Here is a 19,798-nt window from a genome sequence, read left to right as displayed (position 1 = left end):
ATCTGCTGTGTGTATCTAGAAGGTCAAACAACATGATGCTATCAACACCTTAACCTACAGATGAGCAGTGTAGTGGTAATGCAACTTCCTCCAGAGCTCCTTTCCCATGCCTACCTTTTAGAATTTTCCTTAATAGGGTTATGAGGCCCTAAAATGTGCTTTCAGGATCTATGAGATGGGGGGCTGTAACACTGATAAATCTTCTTTCATGAGCTAAGACCTCTAAGCCTAGAGCTGACTCATGCAGTCGTAATGTGTAAGGTGTGTGGGTTTGCTCTTTGGTCAGGTCAAATTAGGGTAAAGGCAGAGAAGCCTAAAGGACAAAAAAGCAAATTTACGGGTAAAGGTTGTACTTATTTTTGGCCTTGGTGTGCTACCAGAAGTGCAGTAGGAAGGAGGAAATGCAGTGTGTCATAGACACTTCCCCTGAAAGTGTTTGAAAACCCAGGTAGATCTCTAGTACCTGCCTTTGCTGATGTGTTGCTTGTATGAGCACTGAGTTGGAAAAGTTGAAGGGATGGAAGCATTTTTGCTCCAAGACATGCATTTCTGGCACCCAGTGGTCACTAATGTATTTTTGGAATCTAAAAATCAGGCAGCCACAAAATTTAGCTGGAATCCATGTCTGTGTTGTACGAGGTGATGAATGAAGAAGGTGGCTGCTGTACAGTCCATAAAATGAAAAATCTTTGGAAAATATTGTCATTGCTAAGGAATATGTTAATGAGAGTAATACAGGAATTTAATCTTGAGCTAGGATTTCAGTTGTCTGGTTTTGGTACTGTATGGGTTTATTTTTGTATGGGCTGAGTTTTTCCCTCTTTTTGAGGAACAAATGGGCACATCCTCATTATAGTATACTGGGACTCCTACCATACATTCATTCATGTACAGCTGGGTTCTGCAAGAAGTTTGTGTGCAGATGATGGTTTTGACTGTGTATTCAAACTGAAAGTTTGATGGAAGATGTGAAGGGGTCTGAGGGAAATGGAGGATTTAATTCTGAAAGTTGGGCGAGGATCCTCTGTCCTAAGCAACAGAGTTTTCCTCATTATTTCTAGTTTTCTAAGAGTAAAGTCAGGTTACCAGGTTACCTGTTACATTACACTCTAGTAAACCTGGGGTAACAAACCTTTTATGACACTTCTTGCAGTGTGTAACATTTTCTTCTTATTTGTAGCATTTCACATTGCAATCCTTTGAGAAGAGAAAGCCCACTTTCTCCTGTCCTGAGTTTTCTTTCTAAATGTGACAATGTTGTGTTCAGGAAAACATTGCAAGCCTATGTTGAAGGTCTCTCTTCCGAGTGTCAAGTCTTTCAACTCAGGTTGAAAGCCAGTTTTTCACCAGTTTCTTCTTACCAGGAGTGAAAAAACATATCCTTGATTCACCAAATAACTAGGATCCATTAAAGATTAGTTGTCTGTTACATTGATCATTTATTACTTTATTACAGCAGTCACAAAATAGTCTACCAAGAAAGACACTAATTTTCAGTCAACCAGCTTTGTAAAGACTTATTTTAAAGAACAAATAATGTGGAAGAAAGCCATAAACTGGAAAAATAGTCAATTTAGATATTACTGTAAATTTTCCAAGTCGCTTAAAAATAGATGTTGCTCATATGTTATACAATGCATCCGCTCTTAAATGTGGTAGTTATGTTTAAATATTTAAATGTTTCAATAGTGTTAAATAGTTTTATACTTGTTCTAAATTAAATTCTTCTGGCAAAGAGTTTTTTTATTTTGTTTCTATTGTGCTCCAGACTCTCCTACAGATTTGTGGTGTGGTGGCTGTGGCTGTGGCAGTGATTCCTTGGATGCTCATCCCCTTAATTCCACTATTTATTCTTTTCATTTTTCTTCGACGATACTTCTTAGACACTTCAAGAGATATTAAACGTCTAGAATCCACAAGTATGTAGCTTGGTGGGACTTAATGTTAGTTTGAACCCTACTTATTATTATGTGAAATGCTAGTATTTTATAGACAGTCCATCAACGAATTTTTTTTTCTTTTGCTATGCAAAAAACTTCCTTATTGCCTTGGTTCTCAACTAGTGAATTACATGCTTAACTCCTGTTTTGCATAATGATAAACCTAGGGTATGTCAGTTAACTCTCTGTAAATAAAGCCAGTTAAGAATATGCTAAGCTGCTGGTCTTTGGGACCTTGCATGCATATATTAATGGTATTTCTGACCTTATCTGACTCCTGTGCCTGATTTTAGCTTGACTATGATATGGAATATTAAGCATTATGAATAACAAATGGATGCCTAATGTCATTAATAAAGCCCAAAGAATTTCTACAGTGACAGCTATTGTTAAAAATGTAAGACATTTTTGTATAAATTAATCTGCCTGGCTGTCTGACTGATTCTAATTGAGTAAGACAACATTAGTTAAAGATACTGCATATTTATTCTCAAAAGATGCAGTAGAGTAGTTTGTATGCTTAAATATAAAGTGGTAGGATTAAAGATTAGTGTGGTACAAAAAGAATTAAATGTTGTCCTTCATCTATTGTTAAGTTAACTCAACTCTCATTTCCCTTTGTAGCTCGAAGTCCAGTGTTCTCCCACTTGTCGTCATCCCTCCAGGGGCTTTGGACTATTCGGGCTTTGAAAGCTGAGGAAAGATTTCAAAAATTATTTGATGCACACCAAGACCTCCACTCAGGTTTGTGATGAGTTGATGTGAAAAATCAAATACTTTGCACGGTAGGAGGGAAATATCTTATGCCCTCAGCGACATATATATAATGTGCATTAAAATCAGTAGGAGCTGTGCATTTGTCTCTTTAGGGTAAAATTCCTGTGTTAGAACAAAAACATTATCTGTCTAGATTTAGAGAGTTTACTTTGGGCTGTAATATAATTTAGAATACCCATGCATATGTTTTAACAATGTATAAGATAAACATTTGAAAGTATGCCTGATAAGAATACTTAAAGAGTAATTTTTAACATTTTCCTGAATTCCATCTTTAAGAAAAGGAACGGTAGGGGAAGGATGGAGAGAGATGTGGAGGAAACAAGCTATATTATGAAGCATTTGATACTAAGTAGTGTGCTTGGAATGGTATAAATAATCTTGGGAAATTTTCATAAATCTAACTTATTTTTTACTTTGAGCAGTTTTCAGGGCTTAAATCTAAACTATGGAATTAACATAATTGGAAGGTGTGAAATATAAGTGTGTTCTGCAAGCATAAGTAATATAATTCAGGTTTGGACTGTCATTCTGTGACTTCTGTTATTTAAATGTTCTCTATTGCAATGTTCTTCAAGATATAGCAGAATGCAAGTTTTCAGTTTTCAGTTTTGTGTTTGTTAGGTAACATTGTGACTTTCCTCTGTTGTAAGGCATACAAGTATATTCGATTGCTGTTTTGTAATTTATAGGTTTACAAGGTTTCAGACAAGACCAGCTGATCCTTTCTGATGCACAGCTTCAGAAAGGTTGTAGCATCATACACAATGACCATGTTGAGCCCAGTGACTTGTGACTGGTGTAGTGCATCTTCCAGGGAGGAGCCTCTAGCCTTGAATTTCCCATTTTTAATATTTTATACTTGCTAGTTATGTGACCAAATCAGTGTTACAATACCTGATAGTGAGGGAAGACAAAGTTGTGGTTTAGTTTTCTATAAAAGACATCTTTAGGCAATAAACTGCATATAGAAGTTTCACTATACAAAGAAGACCATGACATTTAAGAGAAATATTTTTCTGTATTTTGAGGTCAGATCCAGGGAACATAAAAACACTTCCATTTTTCAGTCAGTTTTGTGCATCTCCCGAACAAAACTGTCAATGATACCCCTCATGGGCAGATCATGAACCTGGTTTTGAGGTCAAGCTTCAGTGCTTATGGTCACACTCTTCTGTATACCTACACTCTTCATCTTGGTGACTTTCCCCCCCAAGCCTTTGGGGCACACCAGCTGGCTTAAAGTGTCTGTGGTTTTTGGTCCTCACAGGGAATGTGTGCCTGGACAGCAAAGGAGGCCAGCACCCTCTGGGCTGTACTAACAGGAGCATAGCCAGGGGAAGGAGGGAAGTGGTTGTCTCCCTCCACACTTGTTAGCCACACTGGGAGTACTGCATCCACTTGTGGACTGCCAGCTCTGGGAAACGTTCTGACAAACTGGAGTGAGCTCCCTGGAGGGGCCACAAAGATAGTTAGGGTATTAACAGGAGAGGTTTCCTTGTGGGGAGGGTACTGGGCTTGTTCACTTCACAGAATACAGAGGATTTAAGAGCTGCCTTCCAGTGCCTGCAAGGATATTGCCATAAACACAGGTTTCTCACCATGCTCCGTAGTGGTAGGAGCACCGACTTGGGTGTAAGTTGTAACAAGAGATTTTTAACCCGAATTCAAGGAAAAGCTATTTCACTGTGAGCACAGTCAAGCAGAGGCAAGGATTGCCCAGAGGTGCAGGCTTCATCTGTATAGATTTCAAGACTCAAACTGCACAAAGCATGGAGCAACATGGTGTGACGTCTGACCTGACTGTGCTTGAGCAGGAGGCTGAACTAGAGATTTCCTGAAGTTGTTTTCACACTGGATAGTTCTTCAATAGTAAATGTGAGCAAGCAGTAGCTGATGTGAGAGAATACGTTTCACAGCAGCTCACAAAGTTGGAGTGCTGGGTTTTTTAGTCTCCTAAAGAGTTTTAAATTCTTTCCTGCATTGCAGAAGACTCTCCCAGCCAGTGATGGTTTTGTTTAGCACTTTTGGCTGGAGTAGTATCTTCCTCTCTATTTAGGCCTGAGCCTAGGACTCAGGACATTTGCTTTGAACCCCTTTGAGGGATGCCTATGAATGGAGTATTAAATAAATTTTAGATAAAAAACATCTAAAAGGCATGCTGACATTTGAGCAAACCCAAGTTTCCTTCCTGCCAGTGCCCATCTCTATAAGCAAGCCCATGAGTCATCAGACCACGATGAGTCTTTATTAGCTCCTGTGACTGTCAGATTCCTTTCTTTATGCACAGTGACCCTTGTTGCATAGAGAGGTTGCAAAATGACCCATCTCAAGCTGGCAGTATAACACACCTCCCTGGACAATTAGGATCAATGGAGCAAAAGCTCCATAATCTGGCTGTTGATGATCAGGCTTAAAACCACACTTAGCTCCTCTCAATCTCCCAGAAGGGAGAATTTTTTTAGTCTGAATTGTTCCCAGCACTAGGCTAAAGAGCATTGAAGAGTTGAAACTGCAGTGATCTTTAGCAGGGAGTAATGGCAAGCAAGGCAGAAGGGCTTGGGATGGTAACCTTCTGCTGTGACTTGGTAGCAGCTGGAACAATTCCTCTGAGTGCAATTCCTCTGAGTAGTCCTCATGGCTACTTTGCTTCTGGTTTTGGCCTTGGATTCACTTTGCCCTCTGTATTGCAGTGTCTTTGTGTGCTGTCTCTTGTACCTTGTACTGTAGCATATCTGCCGGGGATGGAACTTAGCACCAAATTGTCAACACCTGAGTGAATGCAAAGTGGAGATGTCCACCTGTGAGCTTTCCCAAATGTAAAAATGTGCATCTAATAACCTGAATACCTCTGTATAGCTGCACTGCCTGTATTGAGTAGGTCCTACAGGAGCTTAACCAGCTGCAGCTGCTTTCTAAGAACTTAGCTCTGACAGTTGTGTTGTGATATGTTCTAGCTAAAAGCCTGTAGACTCTAGTCCAGCTGCAATAAATGCAGTTGTACTTCTGGTTTTTGTATAAGACTGTTGAGTCCACTAGAGTTGGGAAGAGGCTTCCATTTTGAATAAGTGGACCATGCTCCGAGCCTTGACTGTTTTTCTTTCTCTTCCTATTGTGGTTGCTACTGGTGTGAAAACTAAATTAGACAATTTCAGGAAATTGTCAGTAGGCTGGAAATGGTCAGTAGGCTGATGTCCATGCAGATAGCACTTGAAGATGGCGACGTTGGGGTTTTTTGACAATTTGTATTATTAACATGAATAAATTTAGTCATAATTATACAGCTTAGTTTTCTAATAATCCACTGGTTTTATGTCTTTGTAAAATACACTTTAGAGGCCTGGTTTCTCTTCTTGACAACCTCAAGGTGGTTTGCTGTGCGTCTGGATGCAATCTGTGCCATTTTTGTTATAGTGGTTGCTTTTGGTTCCCTGCTTCTCGCCAACAGTAAGTACAGATGTTAGAAAAAGTTCACCCAGTAATTACCATGTATAGTAATGCCTAATTCTTTTTCATATGTTGCTGTCTCTAATTGTTTAAAGGCTGTAATTAAGTTAAATATTTCTTTCTAGATCATGATCTCTTCCTTAGTCTAGGGCATTGGGGCTGTATCTGCTTTCCTGCAAATCCTGGAGGCAGTTCAGACATCTTCCGGGCTGAGGCATTCATCTGTCATCATCCCCAAGTGTGCAAACAAACGTGCTCTTCTGTACTCCTCACTTTTGAGATTCTGGCTTTCAGACCAATAACAAGAAATAAATCTTCTTCTTTTTCCCTACCTTTGTCTTTCTCTTTTGGGCCTACAGGGCTTTGCTTTTTATATTGAAACACCCACGGAGCTGCTTCTTAACAATGTTTTTCCTTTCTGCACGTGGCACAGTAGGTCAAAGGCAAGCTAAAGTTCCTAGGGATACTCTTCTCGTATCTTGGATCAGTGGGATAGGCCAGTTCCAGAAAGAAAATTGCCTCATAATAATACATTTTATGTTCACTGTCACTCATGAACTGTCATTAGTGTATGCATCATCCAGGATGTAATTGGGTTAGATGTGCTAGAATGAGATAGTCATCTAAAACATGAAGGAAGAAGTAATTTTCTTGGACATGAAAATTAGTGCTAATTTGCTGGTTTTGTTTCTTTTCTTTTTTCTTTGGATAAGTTTTATATGTGCATGTGTATTTTAAAATTTGAACACTCTGTGCTGCACAACTCCACAAATTTTGAGCTAGGTTTGATGTTACTAGCATGCAAAAAAACAAGCCAAAACAATGGTCCTGAATCTTCCCTTGCTTCTGGATAAAGAGTAGTTCTCTCAAAGTCAATAGGGGACTATGTTAGGATAAAGTTCAAGTAAGTCAGAGGACAATTGTGCTTAATGTTGGGGCAGGCAGGATACATTTATTTTGTGAGAGTAGACCCACTGAACACAGTAAGTGCTTTTATAAACAGGGGAAGAAATATTCTGTCCTTTTACTTTATCTGATTGTTTATAAGAGTACAGAGTTGAGGTAAATTTCATAACTAATTTTGAAATAATTTTACACAAAGTTTTTGCTTAGGTTTAGGGCCTTACCCGATTTGCATAGAAAAAAAGTGAAGAGTTAACTAATGCTCAGCCAGACAGGGATGACCCTAAAAATCTATATAAGTTTCGTCTTGAGACTGAACCTCAGTTTTTAGATGAACACCAGGCCAAGGAGAATTTGGTTTATCTTGTCGAAATGTGTCCAAAATGTACCCCAAAAATGCAGCAAGCAGCTGTTCTGCCTGGAGCTACTCATTGCACAGATAGCAAGCAGTGCATAACCAAATAAAATTCTGGCTGTGATGCTTCCATCATGTAAGTAACCTCATGAAAGAGAACTTAACTGAGATTTTGTGTAATTACAATGTACCTATTTGAGCCTCATTTTCCTTTCTTGTGCAGCTCTGAATGCGGGGCAGGTTGGTTTGGCGCTCTCCTATGCCATCACCCTCATGGGAACGTTCCAGTGGGGTGTTAGACAGAGTGCTGAAGTTGAAAACCTGGTAATGTTTATTTCTTCCTTTTCCCCTCTTGTTTCCTTTCATGCTTGTGACATGAAGCTTTAAGGATGAGATTCTTCTTAAATAACTTAGACTATTAATACCTTAGCAAGCGATTGAGGCACCACTCTGCAGTCATAAAGAAAAATTACTTCTTTTAGGTTATGATTTGTCTCACTGATTCTGAATGTTTGTTAAGATGAACTGTGCTGGGGATTTTGTTTTGTTTGTTAAGATTGTCCTGCTTTCATAGTAAGGGAGGTTTTACAATCTCCCTTTACAGCAGAAAGGAGACCATGTAGTTACAGTGTAGACAATTGCATTGCAACTTGCTAAAGCTGCAATAAATGAATCCCTTTCTATAAGGAAGATTTTAAATTATGTTTTTATATTTGGTATTTATAATTTATTGTTATTTATTACTGCATTTTAAATTTTTATTTATATCCCTCATGGCATTTTTAGAGTCCTGTTATTCCATTGCAAAGGCTTATAACTTTTAAATTTATTCTAAGTTAACACAAATGTGAAAGTATATGTTTATATTCAGCTGACAAGGTTGTGTGTTTTCCAAAGCATATCATATAAAACGCCTTTGACCAATTCACAGTATTTATTAGCATGTTCTAATTGGCCTGTCTACTTTCTTAAGATAATACATAAGAAAAACAGATTGTAGGAAAAACATGCTAAACATAAACCTGGGATTTTTTTTGTTGTGTTGACAGCTGAAGTTACTTGTAGTTATAGTTTGCTGCACTTAGTCTAGGAAATATGTGTAGTCCTTTCGTAGAAGTTACAAAGCCATGCTTAATTATATTATAATGATAGTAACAGTCATGATAATAACAAAATTGGAATTTTTTTTGCTACCACATTGGTTTTTCAGTGCATTTTTCACACACCAGTAAATGGTTGGTGACAGATTTTCTGAGAAATGGGAAGAAAGCTTTCAGGTTTTTTCATACCATTGGGGATGTTTTGGAAGTGTCTGTGGGAGTGTCACATGTACTGTGTAGCTTTCTTGGAGGCTGTGACTCAGAAATACCTTGGAAGAGAAAGGTCATTCATTAACCTGGCTTTGGTGTGAAATGCTGATAATTTTATGGAGCTATGATTAGCATTAACTTCTTTGATGGGTGGACATCCACCAAAAATCCCTTGTTGTTAAAAGGTGACTATACCTGGGGGAGGCAAGAACATTTCATCTCCATTCTGTCGCTAGCTGGTCAAGGGCAGTGAGTGTCACACTCTGTTCAGTGGTGGTGCACCCTTGTTTTCAGTCCTGTGTGCAGTTTTGGGCAGCACAATACAAAATGAAGCTGTTGGAGCACATCCAAAGGAGGGTCATGAGGATGGTGAAGGATCTGGTGGGAAAGCCCATATGAGGAGTGGCTGAGATGACTTGGGCTGTTCAGCCTGGACAGGAGGAGACTGAAGACAGGAGAGACTTTGTGAGGGAAAGAAGAGGGGCAGGCACTGATCTCTTCTCTGTAGTGACCAGTGACAGGACTGAGGGAATGGCCTGGAGTTGTGGGGGGAGGTTTAGGCTGAATTCTAGAAAAAGATTCTTCACCCAGAGGGTGGTTGGGCACTGGAAAAGGCTCCACAGGAAGTGGACATGGCATCAGGTCTGCCAGAGCTCAAGAAGCATTTGGAGAATGCTCTCAGGCACATGGTGTGATTTTTTTTGGGTTGTCCTATGCAGAGCAAGGAGTCAAACTCATTCATGTGTCTGCCTGTCGTTAATCTGGCAGTTTCATTTCTAGCTTTGTCTTTCTAACACACAATGGATTGGTGTCATCTTAGTCAAGACTGACAGACAACTCTCATAGCTTAATTTTCTTAAAGCTTTTGCAGTATTTAAGTTTGTAATTAATCCTACTGATGAGAAATGCTTATGAATGACTTTATGTATCATGATAGATCTGGATCGATAGTAGGACATGAGATGCATTCTCTCCACTTTTTTAGTTGCATAAAGAAAGCCTAGAATGGCACCAAATACTCTTACCTGTGTTTAAAAAAAACACAGAGTAATTTGCATTGAATCTCCATGGTAAAAATTTTTATATGCAGGCAGTATTTGCAGAGTATGCCATAGGATGAAGCTCATGTATCTATGTCTTCTTTCCTCCCCTTAGATGATCTCAGTAGAAAGAGTGATGGAGTACACAGAACTTGAAAAAGAAGCTCCTTGGGAGACCAACAAACATCCACCACCAGAATGGCCTAACCAAGGAATGATAGCATTTGAGAATGTTAACTTCACTTACAGTCTAGATGGACCATTGGTTTTAAGACATTTGTCTGCTGTAATTAAACCAAAAGAAAAGGTATGTATGTGGCTGTCTTTGGATATTCACAGAAATTAAGCCAAGATGATGAGTTGGCAAGAAGCTGCATGCTAGAAATTATTTCTAAAATACATGGATGTTAGGAAAATAGTAAATGTTCTTTTAAAAATAAGCCTTAGTTTTATTTAATACCAGAAGTAATAGCCTATTTATTTCATGTAAATGTAGCATGAATTTGTCTGGGAACATGATATTTCAGTCTATCAAAACAAAGGATTAAACATACCTGATAATTTCCTTAAAAAGAATCTGAGATTCTTCAGAAAGTAGCAGACATGGAAAATACCAGCCAAGGCAAGAATGTTTGTTCAAATCCAAAGAAAATGGAGGTGCATTAGAAAATTGGGGTTTCAACAGAGGGAACATAATTGGAGTTGAGTATGTCAAGAGACAAGGTGAGCAAAACCAATAGAAAATAAGGAATGTACATGCCCTTGCACTGAGTCCAAAACGGAAGATAGAAGAAAGAAATACAAATCAGTTGCCTAAGTTCAGAATTTGGGATTTTATTTCAGTTCCTTTTGGCAACCAACGCAATTAACTGTTGTCGTTAATTAGAGATTGGTAGCCAAAAGAAACATAGAAATAAAACTCTTGCTCCTCTGCAAATTTGACTCCTCCTCCCCAATTTTGACACTATCCCTGTTGAAAGACTGCTGCAGGGAAGGTCTCCCCCACAGACAAAATTAAATTAGATCCCTGAAGTGTTAATTTGTGCTTTGCTACATTTCAAATGCAGGTGTACTTTTTTGATTAGGAGGTCTTCCCTCGGAGAGTGGTTCAACTCTACAATCCTTGCCTGTGCCTTCTTTTTAACATGTTTTTCCATTCAGTTCCAAACCGTTCATGTCCTCAAGTGGACCTTTATAATGTGCATGTTAGAAAAATTCAACCAGACTTTGCTACATTGAGGTGATTTCCTGGAATTAGCTGTGAATGAGTAAAAAATGGTCTCTTGAAAAGAAGAGTGGACTGTCTCCTTAGCTGTTACAAGTCTCTCCAATATAGACAAGAAATCCTAGATTTCTCAGTGAGAGACAGAAATAAAACTAAAAACGGAAGCAAGAGATAGTAGTAGTGCATGACTCACACCTTGGTGGGGGCAGGAGACAGAGGGATGACTGGGGGTATTTATTTTTGCTGAGCAGTTATGCTGTGATTTCATCATCTTGAATTTGTCCAGCTTGAAACTATTGCCAAGAACTTTGTGTTTGCTTTCTATGATGTTTTGCACAATACTGCAGTAGGCTGCCACTGGGTAAAATAAATCTCCCAAGCATCTCTCCTCCTCACATTGGTTTTAATTATGGAGAAGCATCTTCTTCAGAACCAGGTTTCTGGATCTGTTGGGGATTCTGCCCATACTGCTGTCATTGAAAGTTCTTATGCCTGTTCAGGCCCCTGACTTGTAGAGACTTCTGGTGGCTGCAGTGCCACTGGCAGCAGGAATGAGTTTAAGCTTCTGCTGTGCTTGTGTTTTTTCTTGTAGCCACCCCAGGGCCCAGTTAGGGAAGCTGTGGGTATGGTAAGAATGAGGGAGGTGATTGCTAGCCGATCACTCACTCAAGGTCTCTTTTAATCTGTTTTGTCTCAGCATTCAGTATTTCCCTACAGTCAAAGCAGGCCAGGAAGGACCCTGTGTTTTAAACATCTTTGCTGAAGTAGTGTGGTCTGGCAGAAACAAATCAGGCAGACACAAACTGCTGTGTAACCTCCTCTGCTACTGTAGCTGCAGCAGGGGAAGGTTAGCATGTGCAGTATTGGGTTTTACACACCATCTTTGTTTCAGGGAGCTCATGAATGCTTATTGGCTAACATATTGTTAATTGCGCCTTTTCCTGACAGCTCCTGGGTCTGCAGGCTACATGGAAAAGTCAGGAAGGTGCACATGTAGATTTATGGCATGGCAGCTGTGCTCCCACGACGAAAGGGAGGCTGCCTGAGGGATAACAAAGACATGGGCAGTTTCAGTGGAGTGGCTGACATGCTGTAAATCTCACATTTTTTGTGCAGCTCTGCTGTGAAGTACAAGTGACACTTGAGTAATGATGAGCCCAGCGTAGCAGGTGTACTCCTGTGTGTGCACTGGGCTTGTATCAGGCAGCACAGTCCTGGCCCTGTGATTCCTGATAGGTGCCACTTCCATTTGCAGGCTGCTCCTGTATTTGCACTAGCTGTGAGTGTGGGCCTGTGAAGAATAAAATGTATTCAAAAGATGGATAATGTGTATACTGAGAGCTCTTTCAAATTCCTGTCAGTTTTCAGCAGCCTGTAGTCAATTGGACCAAAGATGCAAATAGATTCTTCTAAATGTTGAAGAGCATAGTCCTTTCATTTGATGCCAAACCAAAAGTGGGATTTTGACAATATGCAGAGCAGCTGCATTTTTATTTTAAGTATCAATGTATTTTCTATGGCTTTTTGTTTATATCTTTGATACAATACTTTATATTGACAATTGCAGAGGAACAATTGAACTTTCATTTTCACAACTCTGATTGTCTGTGTTCTGTATTCAGCACTTTCTTTCTGAGCTGTAGTTTATCTATTCAGAACTATTTTTCCATTGTTTCACTGATACAATTTAGAGTATTAAACATTTGATCATTTATTGTAACAGATTTGCTTAAATTAGTCTGTTTAATAAAAGCATTGTAGAAATGTTAATTAGTTTATAGTACAGTAGTACAATAATGAATTGTTGGATGAAATTGTTAAATCAGAATGTAGAAGGAGAAAATATCTTTTAGATTATGCAGCATAAGTTGCTCCTTGAAGTGTACTTTTTTAGTGTGTTGTGTATTTTTTGTCAAATGTGGGCACTGCTGTTTTGTCTGAACTTAGTGTCTCTGATTGAAAGTTTCTCCTTGCACTTTGGTGCAGTTTCCTGTGCTGAATTTCATTTCAGCAGGCATTGCTGCATACATGTGAGTCTCAGGCAGTAGGTAATTGCCCTCTGGTGTCTGTATGTACACTCATGAAGGTTTTCATCTTTATTCCTCTTTTCTGCACCCCAATCATTTCACCAAGCCATATTATACATGTTTAATCTTCATAAATCCTTCCCCATCAAATCAGGATCTCCAGCCCATATTAATTTTGTGTTGCACTGCTCTGAACTTTTTCAGTGTGCTGATTTTTTTTTTGTGGGGGGGGAATGTAGGGATTAGAACAGAATGCAGGAAATAACAAATTCTGCCAGATCAGATCTGTGTAGAAGGTTACACCCATTATCTTCTCTGATACAGTTAATTACTGTACACTATTTTTCTCTAAGAATCTTTTATCCGAGTACAACATTTTAAAAAATCAAAATAGAAGAAATATTTCTCAATCTTAGTCCCTTGTCATTAAAGTTATCAATCCTGTATTTTTCATTGTCTCTTTTTTCTGAAAGCTTTATTTTTTTTTCACACTGTGTATGTCTTCCAGTTTTTCTTTGGGAGCAAAAAGAACCCTGAATCTCTGTGATTTTTATTATTTGCTGTTTCTTCTGTTTGAAAAGGAATTTCAGCTTGATGTCATGGCCTTGTAGTTTCAATGCTTGCTGAAGATGTCTGAAGTATGGATACAGTTTATAATCATGCTACTTTAAAGTACTTCACCTTAACCATAACTAACCAAAATCAGTCTCAGTTTTTTAAATTGGGAGTACACTGTTCCCAGAGTGCTTCATGGGAGTCCCTTTTGGGGTTGAGTAGTAGATGCATGCATGAGATGATTTGCCTAACATCACCCAGCAAACCAGGTTCAGTATAAAAATTAGCAGCCTTGAATCACATTACTGTATGCATTGAGCCACTTTAAATTGTTTACACAATAAGACACCACACTTTATGGGGAAATCATTCACCTTTGAATATGATCCAAGAAATTGTCATGTATACAAATGTCACCTGAATCCAAACCGATTTAAGGGGAGAGGATTTTTCCTCTTAGAAGAATGTTAATTACAAAGAAGTTTTATTTGGTGCATGTTCTATTGCAAATCCTGTGATGCTGTAAAAATGTTGCTCGACATATTAATTTCTTCTGAAAAGCTCACAGTTTAATGGTACAGGCTTTGCTTGCTCCCTAGGTTGGAATAGTGGGAAGAACCGGAGCTGGGAAAAGCTCTCTGATAGCAGCCCTCTTTCGCTTGGCAGAACCTGAAGGAAGGATTTGGATTGATATGTACTTGACATCAGAGCTGGGACTCCATGACTTGCGGAAGAAAATCTCAATTATACCTCAAGTAAGAGATTGACGTGGTTTGCCATGGGTGTTTTGAATATAATACTGTTTAATGTGCTGTTTAATATAATAATGTTTAAACTGTTTAATGTAATAATGTTTATACTGTTTAATATAATAATGTTTAAAGTGCTTTGCTGGGATGTGTTCCCCCTGCACCTCTGAATGCAGTAGATACAGGAACTGTAGATAGGCGTTATTCTTCCTTGAGGAAGGTCTTGATTATTTTAAGATAAACAGAATCAGTTTTGGGAACTGGAGCATTTTTCCCCAGTTTTGTACCCTGTCTGTTCCTTTGGAATATCTGTGTGTTAGCTGTATGCTATCCTCCCATAGTCTGTGGAGAAGCAGAGAAAATCTGGTAAGTGTATACCAATCCTCAGCAGTCCTCTGAAGTCACTTGATCCTTTGGCAGCAATTCCTGCCTGATGCTTCCTTAGTAAGGGACTTTGCAAGACCACTATCATCTCTCCAGTCATCCCTGTACAAACTGACTGGTGCTAGATTTAGAAGGAGCAAATGTGCTACCTAGAAGTGAGATATCAGCCTTTTCTTTATGTGGAGAAGGTTTGACAGGAGAAGACCAGAGGAGCAGACTAAAGAGTACGTCATTATAACCCATAATAAATAAAACTTGATGAATTTTAGAAGCTGAATGCAAGAAAGGCCACAGTACAGATAAAAAAACCCCAATAGGGCAGTGTTGGAAATAGCCTCATCTCTCCTGCTGGGGTAGAAGAAAGGCTGTTCAAAGAAATCCAGTAGGTCACAGGTCTTCTCTCTTAGAGTCCTAATTTCATGAGACCTTGTATCAGAGAAGCATGATGTGTGTAACCTTAAAACTTAGGAGGCAAAGTCTGTGCATGTTACAGTTTCATGAGAGCTCTGGTGTCTTCCCTGGGCATTTGCTCTCCGGTGAAGAGCGAGGAAGAGTGGAAAGCTCACATGCTGCAAATGTGAAGTCATATTTTGGAACGTAGTTCATCTGCGCTGTTCTGGCAGGTAGAGTGAAGGGTAGACTGTAAACCAAAGGAATTTTTTTCCCATGTTTTGCATTATTTCTCAGATCTCTCTGTGTTATAACAGAATCTGTGTTTAGAATTATGTCTGAATGTGTGCTAGTTTGTTTGCAGGGTGGCAGTCAGAGTGTATTAATTTCTTTAAGTTGAGAATCTAATACAAATGGTAATGAGGTGTTTTTTTTTCTCAAATAGTAGGAGTCAAAAAGAAACAGGTATGCTATTGAAAAAAAAAATTAAAAATAGGTACTTCCCCAGCAATTGGATCATTGCCTAATGCAGGATGTCTTTTGTTTCTGCATGCTGCAGGCTTTGTTATTGCAGTACTCACTGGAACTAGTCCTCTTTTGTATGTAAAGAGAAGTCTATATGGATTTAAATTCCATTTTTTTGTTTGTGTGTAGCTTTCCTTTCTCGTCAAACAGATGATTATCAGTTCATTCAAGGTCTACGGCTTTTTGAAAGCCTTGCCCATAGCTGTTGTGGGTGATTTTTTCATTTTGAGGAATTCAGTCCAGTTGGACAAAATAGGATACTGAGAGAGGAAAACTGCAGTCAGATATGGTTTCTACATCTGAATGACACAGATGCTCAAAGTTCACCACATTCATTTATACATGTGAGGGTTTTTTCATACACAGGTCTATTCACATAGTTTTAAAACTGTTTTAATTCAGTGGAACTCTGTGATTTTTGTCAAATTTATATGAGGTTTGCATCATAGTCACAAAAGTTTTGAGTGCCCCGAGGCTAGCAGGTAGCTTTTTTTCTTTTTTTTTTTTTTTTTGTGTATGTGTGTAAGGGAAGGCTGTTTCTACTAACAATATGCAAAACTATCAAGTGGTGGTACAAAGAAGAAGAGGAAGGAGTCAGGTTTCTGTTATGGTAAACTGTATGATAGGCATTGTCTGGTGCTGTGCTAATAGTAGTGTCAATAATAGCAATGTAACATCAGGCAGTTATTTTGCAGCAAATATCTTCATAATTATGTGGGCAGCTGAAAAACCAGAGAGAGAGATGCTTATTAGAATTGCAACATAAAACATGCTAAACAGAACCATTCCTAGAGAGTGATGAGGCAAGACTGAAGTTTTCTTGTCTGTGAGTTTAAATACCTACCTGGAGAAATAAAAATGTGCTTAGGCTTCTAATTGCTTGCTTGGATGGAGCTGTGTAAAGGTTGTGTTTGTAAATCTTTTCTATGCAAATGTTGTCTGCCTCTCTGACTGCAAGCATTTTTACAACAATTATTTACAGGTTAGTCTTATTGCTTTCCTCTCATAAACCAGACTGTTTTAAATAATAATCTGTGTCAGAAATGGTAATTAAAAAATATCCTTATCTTCTGTTGCAGTGCATGTCTGTTGTTAGGACTTTTATAATAGTTGTGAACACTTTATAGGTTCAGCCTCCTCTTTGCCAACCTATAAAAATGGATTGAAAAGGAAAATAAATGCAACAATACCTTCAAAATATGCCAAATGGTGTACTAAAACGTGTGTTGTTAAACAAATTAGTTTCTAGGTGTTTCTGAAGAAAATTGTTTTTTGACTTGGAAATGTTTTGTGTTAAACCCTTTTGCTCATTCAGCAAGTTTTTAATGACATTGCTATTGCAGCAGATACTTTCAAATAATTGGCATGTTATATCAGGAAATGTATATCTTCTTTTATATTGCTTATGGCGTGTTCTGTCTTTTTAAATTCTTTTATAGCACTCAGATGGCTTAGAATTCAAAGACAATAAATGGGTTAAGGTCTGAATTCTCTTCTGGTTGGCTGCAACCCTTTGGAGCTGGGCATCACTAGGGTTAGATGGGGAGAAAGTCCTGACAGGTTAATCTCAGAGTAAGCTGAAGTTACCCAGTGTAAGTTACATTTTATTTCCCAGGGGAGAAAGAAAAAAAAAGAATGGATTCTGCCTAAAATTTTTCCAATTTAAAGAGAACTGACAACATGATGAATGGTCTCCATTTATGATTAACACTGTTACAGCTTTTGACTTGTTTTTGTCTTTATGTGTGGTATTAAGATGAGTTTAGCCCTAAAGTCATGTCAGTGCATGACTCCCAGGTCTGGCAACTCACATTACTGAGTACTGATCTTCTGCTTAAGGAGTTCTGAACCAAAAGTCCTCTTCCCAATTCTTAAATACTACATATTTCAGTGTGATTTGATTTGTGCCAGTTTGATGAATTACCTGTTATTGCTCGCACTGGGAACTGAAGTAGAACAAAACTTTCTTCGACCACATTCTTACCTCATTGGTGCCTGAATGGGAGAAGGTACTGATTTGACTCCCTGGTGTGTTTTGAGTGAGATCTTTGCCCAGCAGTGCTCCAGTTCTAAGTAAGTTTGCTTTGGTGCTGTGACAGTATAGATGTGTTTAGGTTCTATATGGTGAAAACTGTTCCTGCTTAGCCCTGATGGTGCAATGGAACGGCTTTTATGGCATGGAATGAAAAAAAAAACCAAACCCGCAGCCAAACACAGAAGGAAAACCAGAAAGGCATTGTAAGCTCTTTGATTCCTCTCTGGTTTATGTACTTCAAAAACAGGTTTTCAAAACTGCCCAAAAGTAATTTAGGAGTGTGAGCTCATTGACAGTGGTAGTTGTTGGTTTTCATTAACAATACCATGAGGATAGCAACGATTTCATGGAAGTATATATATAGCTTGTGGCATCAGAACAGTGGCATGTAAATGCCCATTGAAGTACCAACATAACTGTGTTCAGCAATTTGCAAACAGACCTGTCCTGTTTGGTAAATTATCTTCATACAGAGAAGTGGAACACTTGCCCCCCCCCCCCCCCCCAATCCCTCGTAAGCATGCAGTTGTAATGTGCACCTTTGCATTTCAAAAATAATAGCTTATTGGATATTTCTGTGCTATGTTGATATAGGTTAGCTGTGATTATCATTAAATTACCTATTGCAATATAAAACCTGTATTTATAGTGGAATGCTGATTTTACTGGGTTTCAGGAGCCTGTTTTGTTCACTGGAACTATGAGGAAAAACTTAGATCCTTTCAATGAATACACTGATGAAGAGCTGTGGAACGCCTTGGAAGAGGTGACTTACTAAATCTAATAATGTACATCTGGTATTTAAAATCCATGTAACTATAATAGTACAGTGCTTTTGTGTGTTTGGTTTTGGACGTTTTCATCAGATTTGATAAAGGTATAGCTGTTGATAGAAGAAAGTACAATATCATATGTGCATTTGTGTATGTGTGTGTCCATGTGTGTGCAGGCGTGTATATTGTTATATAAGTCTTTTGTGAAAAAATTATCCTTTGGGATGATGCCTTGGTTATAGTTTGATTCATATCTTGGTTTTAATGAACATTAATAGATTCTTAACAATGTGCTTTAATGTTTTTAGAATTCTAATAACTGACACACACTGTAATCCAACTTGGCACTTACTCATTTTGTGTCAGAATATAAAAGGCAAACCTTGCATACTTATTGTTGTGTCATCAGACACACAATAGCTGATTTAAAAGAGAGTTACTCATCCTACAATATGTTGACATGTCAACAGGTGCAACTGAAGGAGGTTGTGGAAGATCTACCCAACAAAATGGAGACACAGCTGGCAGAATCTGGATCTAATTTTAGTGTTGGTCAGAGACAGCTGGTGTGTCTTGCCAGAGCAGTTCTAAAGAAAAATCGTATTCTTATCATTGATGAAGCAACAGCAAATGTGGACCCAAGGTAAAAACAAAATCTGTCATATGAAAATGAGCTGGTTTCTCTTCTTATACGTTCATCTCTGCTGTAGAGATGAACTTAAATGCTTTATATTTCATGTAGTTTGTATTGCTGTTTTATGTTTTTGATGATACCAGCATTTTTGTCTATTCAAAACAGGATGATTGAGCTTTGGCTATGGAGCAGATGATATAAACTAAGCACTCAAAAGATCCCTAATTTCAGTGCATTCCATAGAGTAGGGAAATTAATATTCAAAGTTTATTTGTCCTGCAGCCATAGATTAGAAGACAAGAACGTTCTTGAAAATAAATCTCTGTAACATCAGAATAGCCAGGAAACAAGTTGAGTTCTGTTGACTTCTGGAAGAAAAGATTGTTGGAAATAAATAAATACAAAAGATTTAATTCATCTCACTCCCAAAACCCCCTAAAACTAGAAAGGTGAAAAATGGCTGTAAGCAAAACCGGATACTTCTGGTTGTGAATTGCTGTCCTTTCAGATGGCTCAGATGCTGGTGTTGTAATTTAGAGGTAAAGTAGGGGCAGAAGGTAAGCTGTACCAAACACCACAGGAATTGCAGAACTGATTTGGAAATGTTAAAGTCTACAGGATGGACTCACTAGTTCATTATTCTGTCTTGTATAATTCAGGCCAGCAGAATTTCCTGAATTCATTTCTGTTTGAACTAGAGTGTACTTCTGGAAGAACATCTAACCTCAA

The 19,798-nt window shown here is 38.4% G+C and overlaps 1 protein-coding gene across 2 annotated transcripts in view; it reads left to right on the top strand.

The window, feature by feature from the left end:
* The window catches only part of ABCC4 (ATP binding cassette subfamily C member 4), a 141,720-nt gene that overhangs the window by 92,731 nt on the left and 29,191 nt on the right, over nt 1-19,798 (top strand). For both annotated transcript variants that reach the window (XM_054272042.1, XM_054272041.1), the window contains exons 21-28: nt 1,769-1,919; nt 2,565-2,684; nt 6,054-6,164; nt 7,646-7,746; nt 9,888-10,079; nt 14,179-14,334; nt 18,339-18,428; nt 18,906-19,078. In XM_054272042.1, the coding sequence (XP_054128017.1) occupies nt 1,769-1,919; nt 2,565-2,684; nt 6,054-6,164; nt 7,646-7,746; nt 9,888-10,079; nt 14,179-14,334; nt 18,339-18,428; nt 18,906-19,078 (1,094 nt within the window). The remainder of the gene's footprint in view (nt 1-1,768; nt 1,920-2,564; nt 2,685-6,053; nt 6,165-7,645; nt 7,747-9,887; nt 10,080-14,178; nt 14,335-18,338; nt 18,429-18,905; nt 19,079-19,798) is intronic.

The sequence above is a fragment of the Melozone crissalis genome, unplaced genomic scaffold (genome assembly GCF_028551555.1).
Source record: "Melozone crissalis strain CALT ecotype California unplaced genomic scaffold, PUWL_Pcris_2 ptg000013l_1, whole genome shotgun sequence".
Classification (NCBI taxonomy): Eukaryota; Metazoa; Chordata; class Aves; order Passeriformes; family Passerellidae; genus Melozone; species Melozone crissalis.
This window is presented reverse-complemented; position numbering and strand designations above follow the sequence as displayed.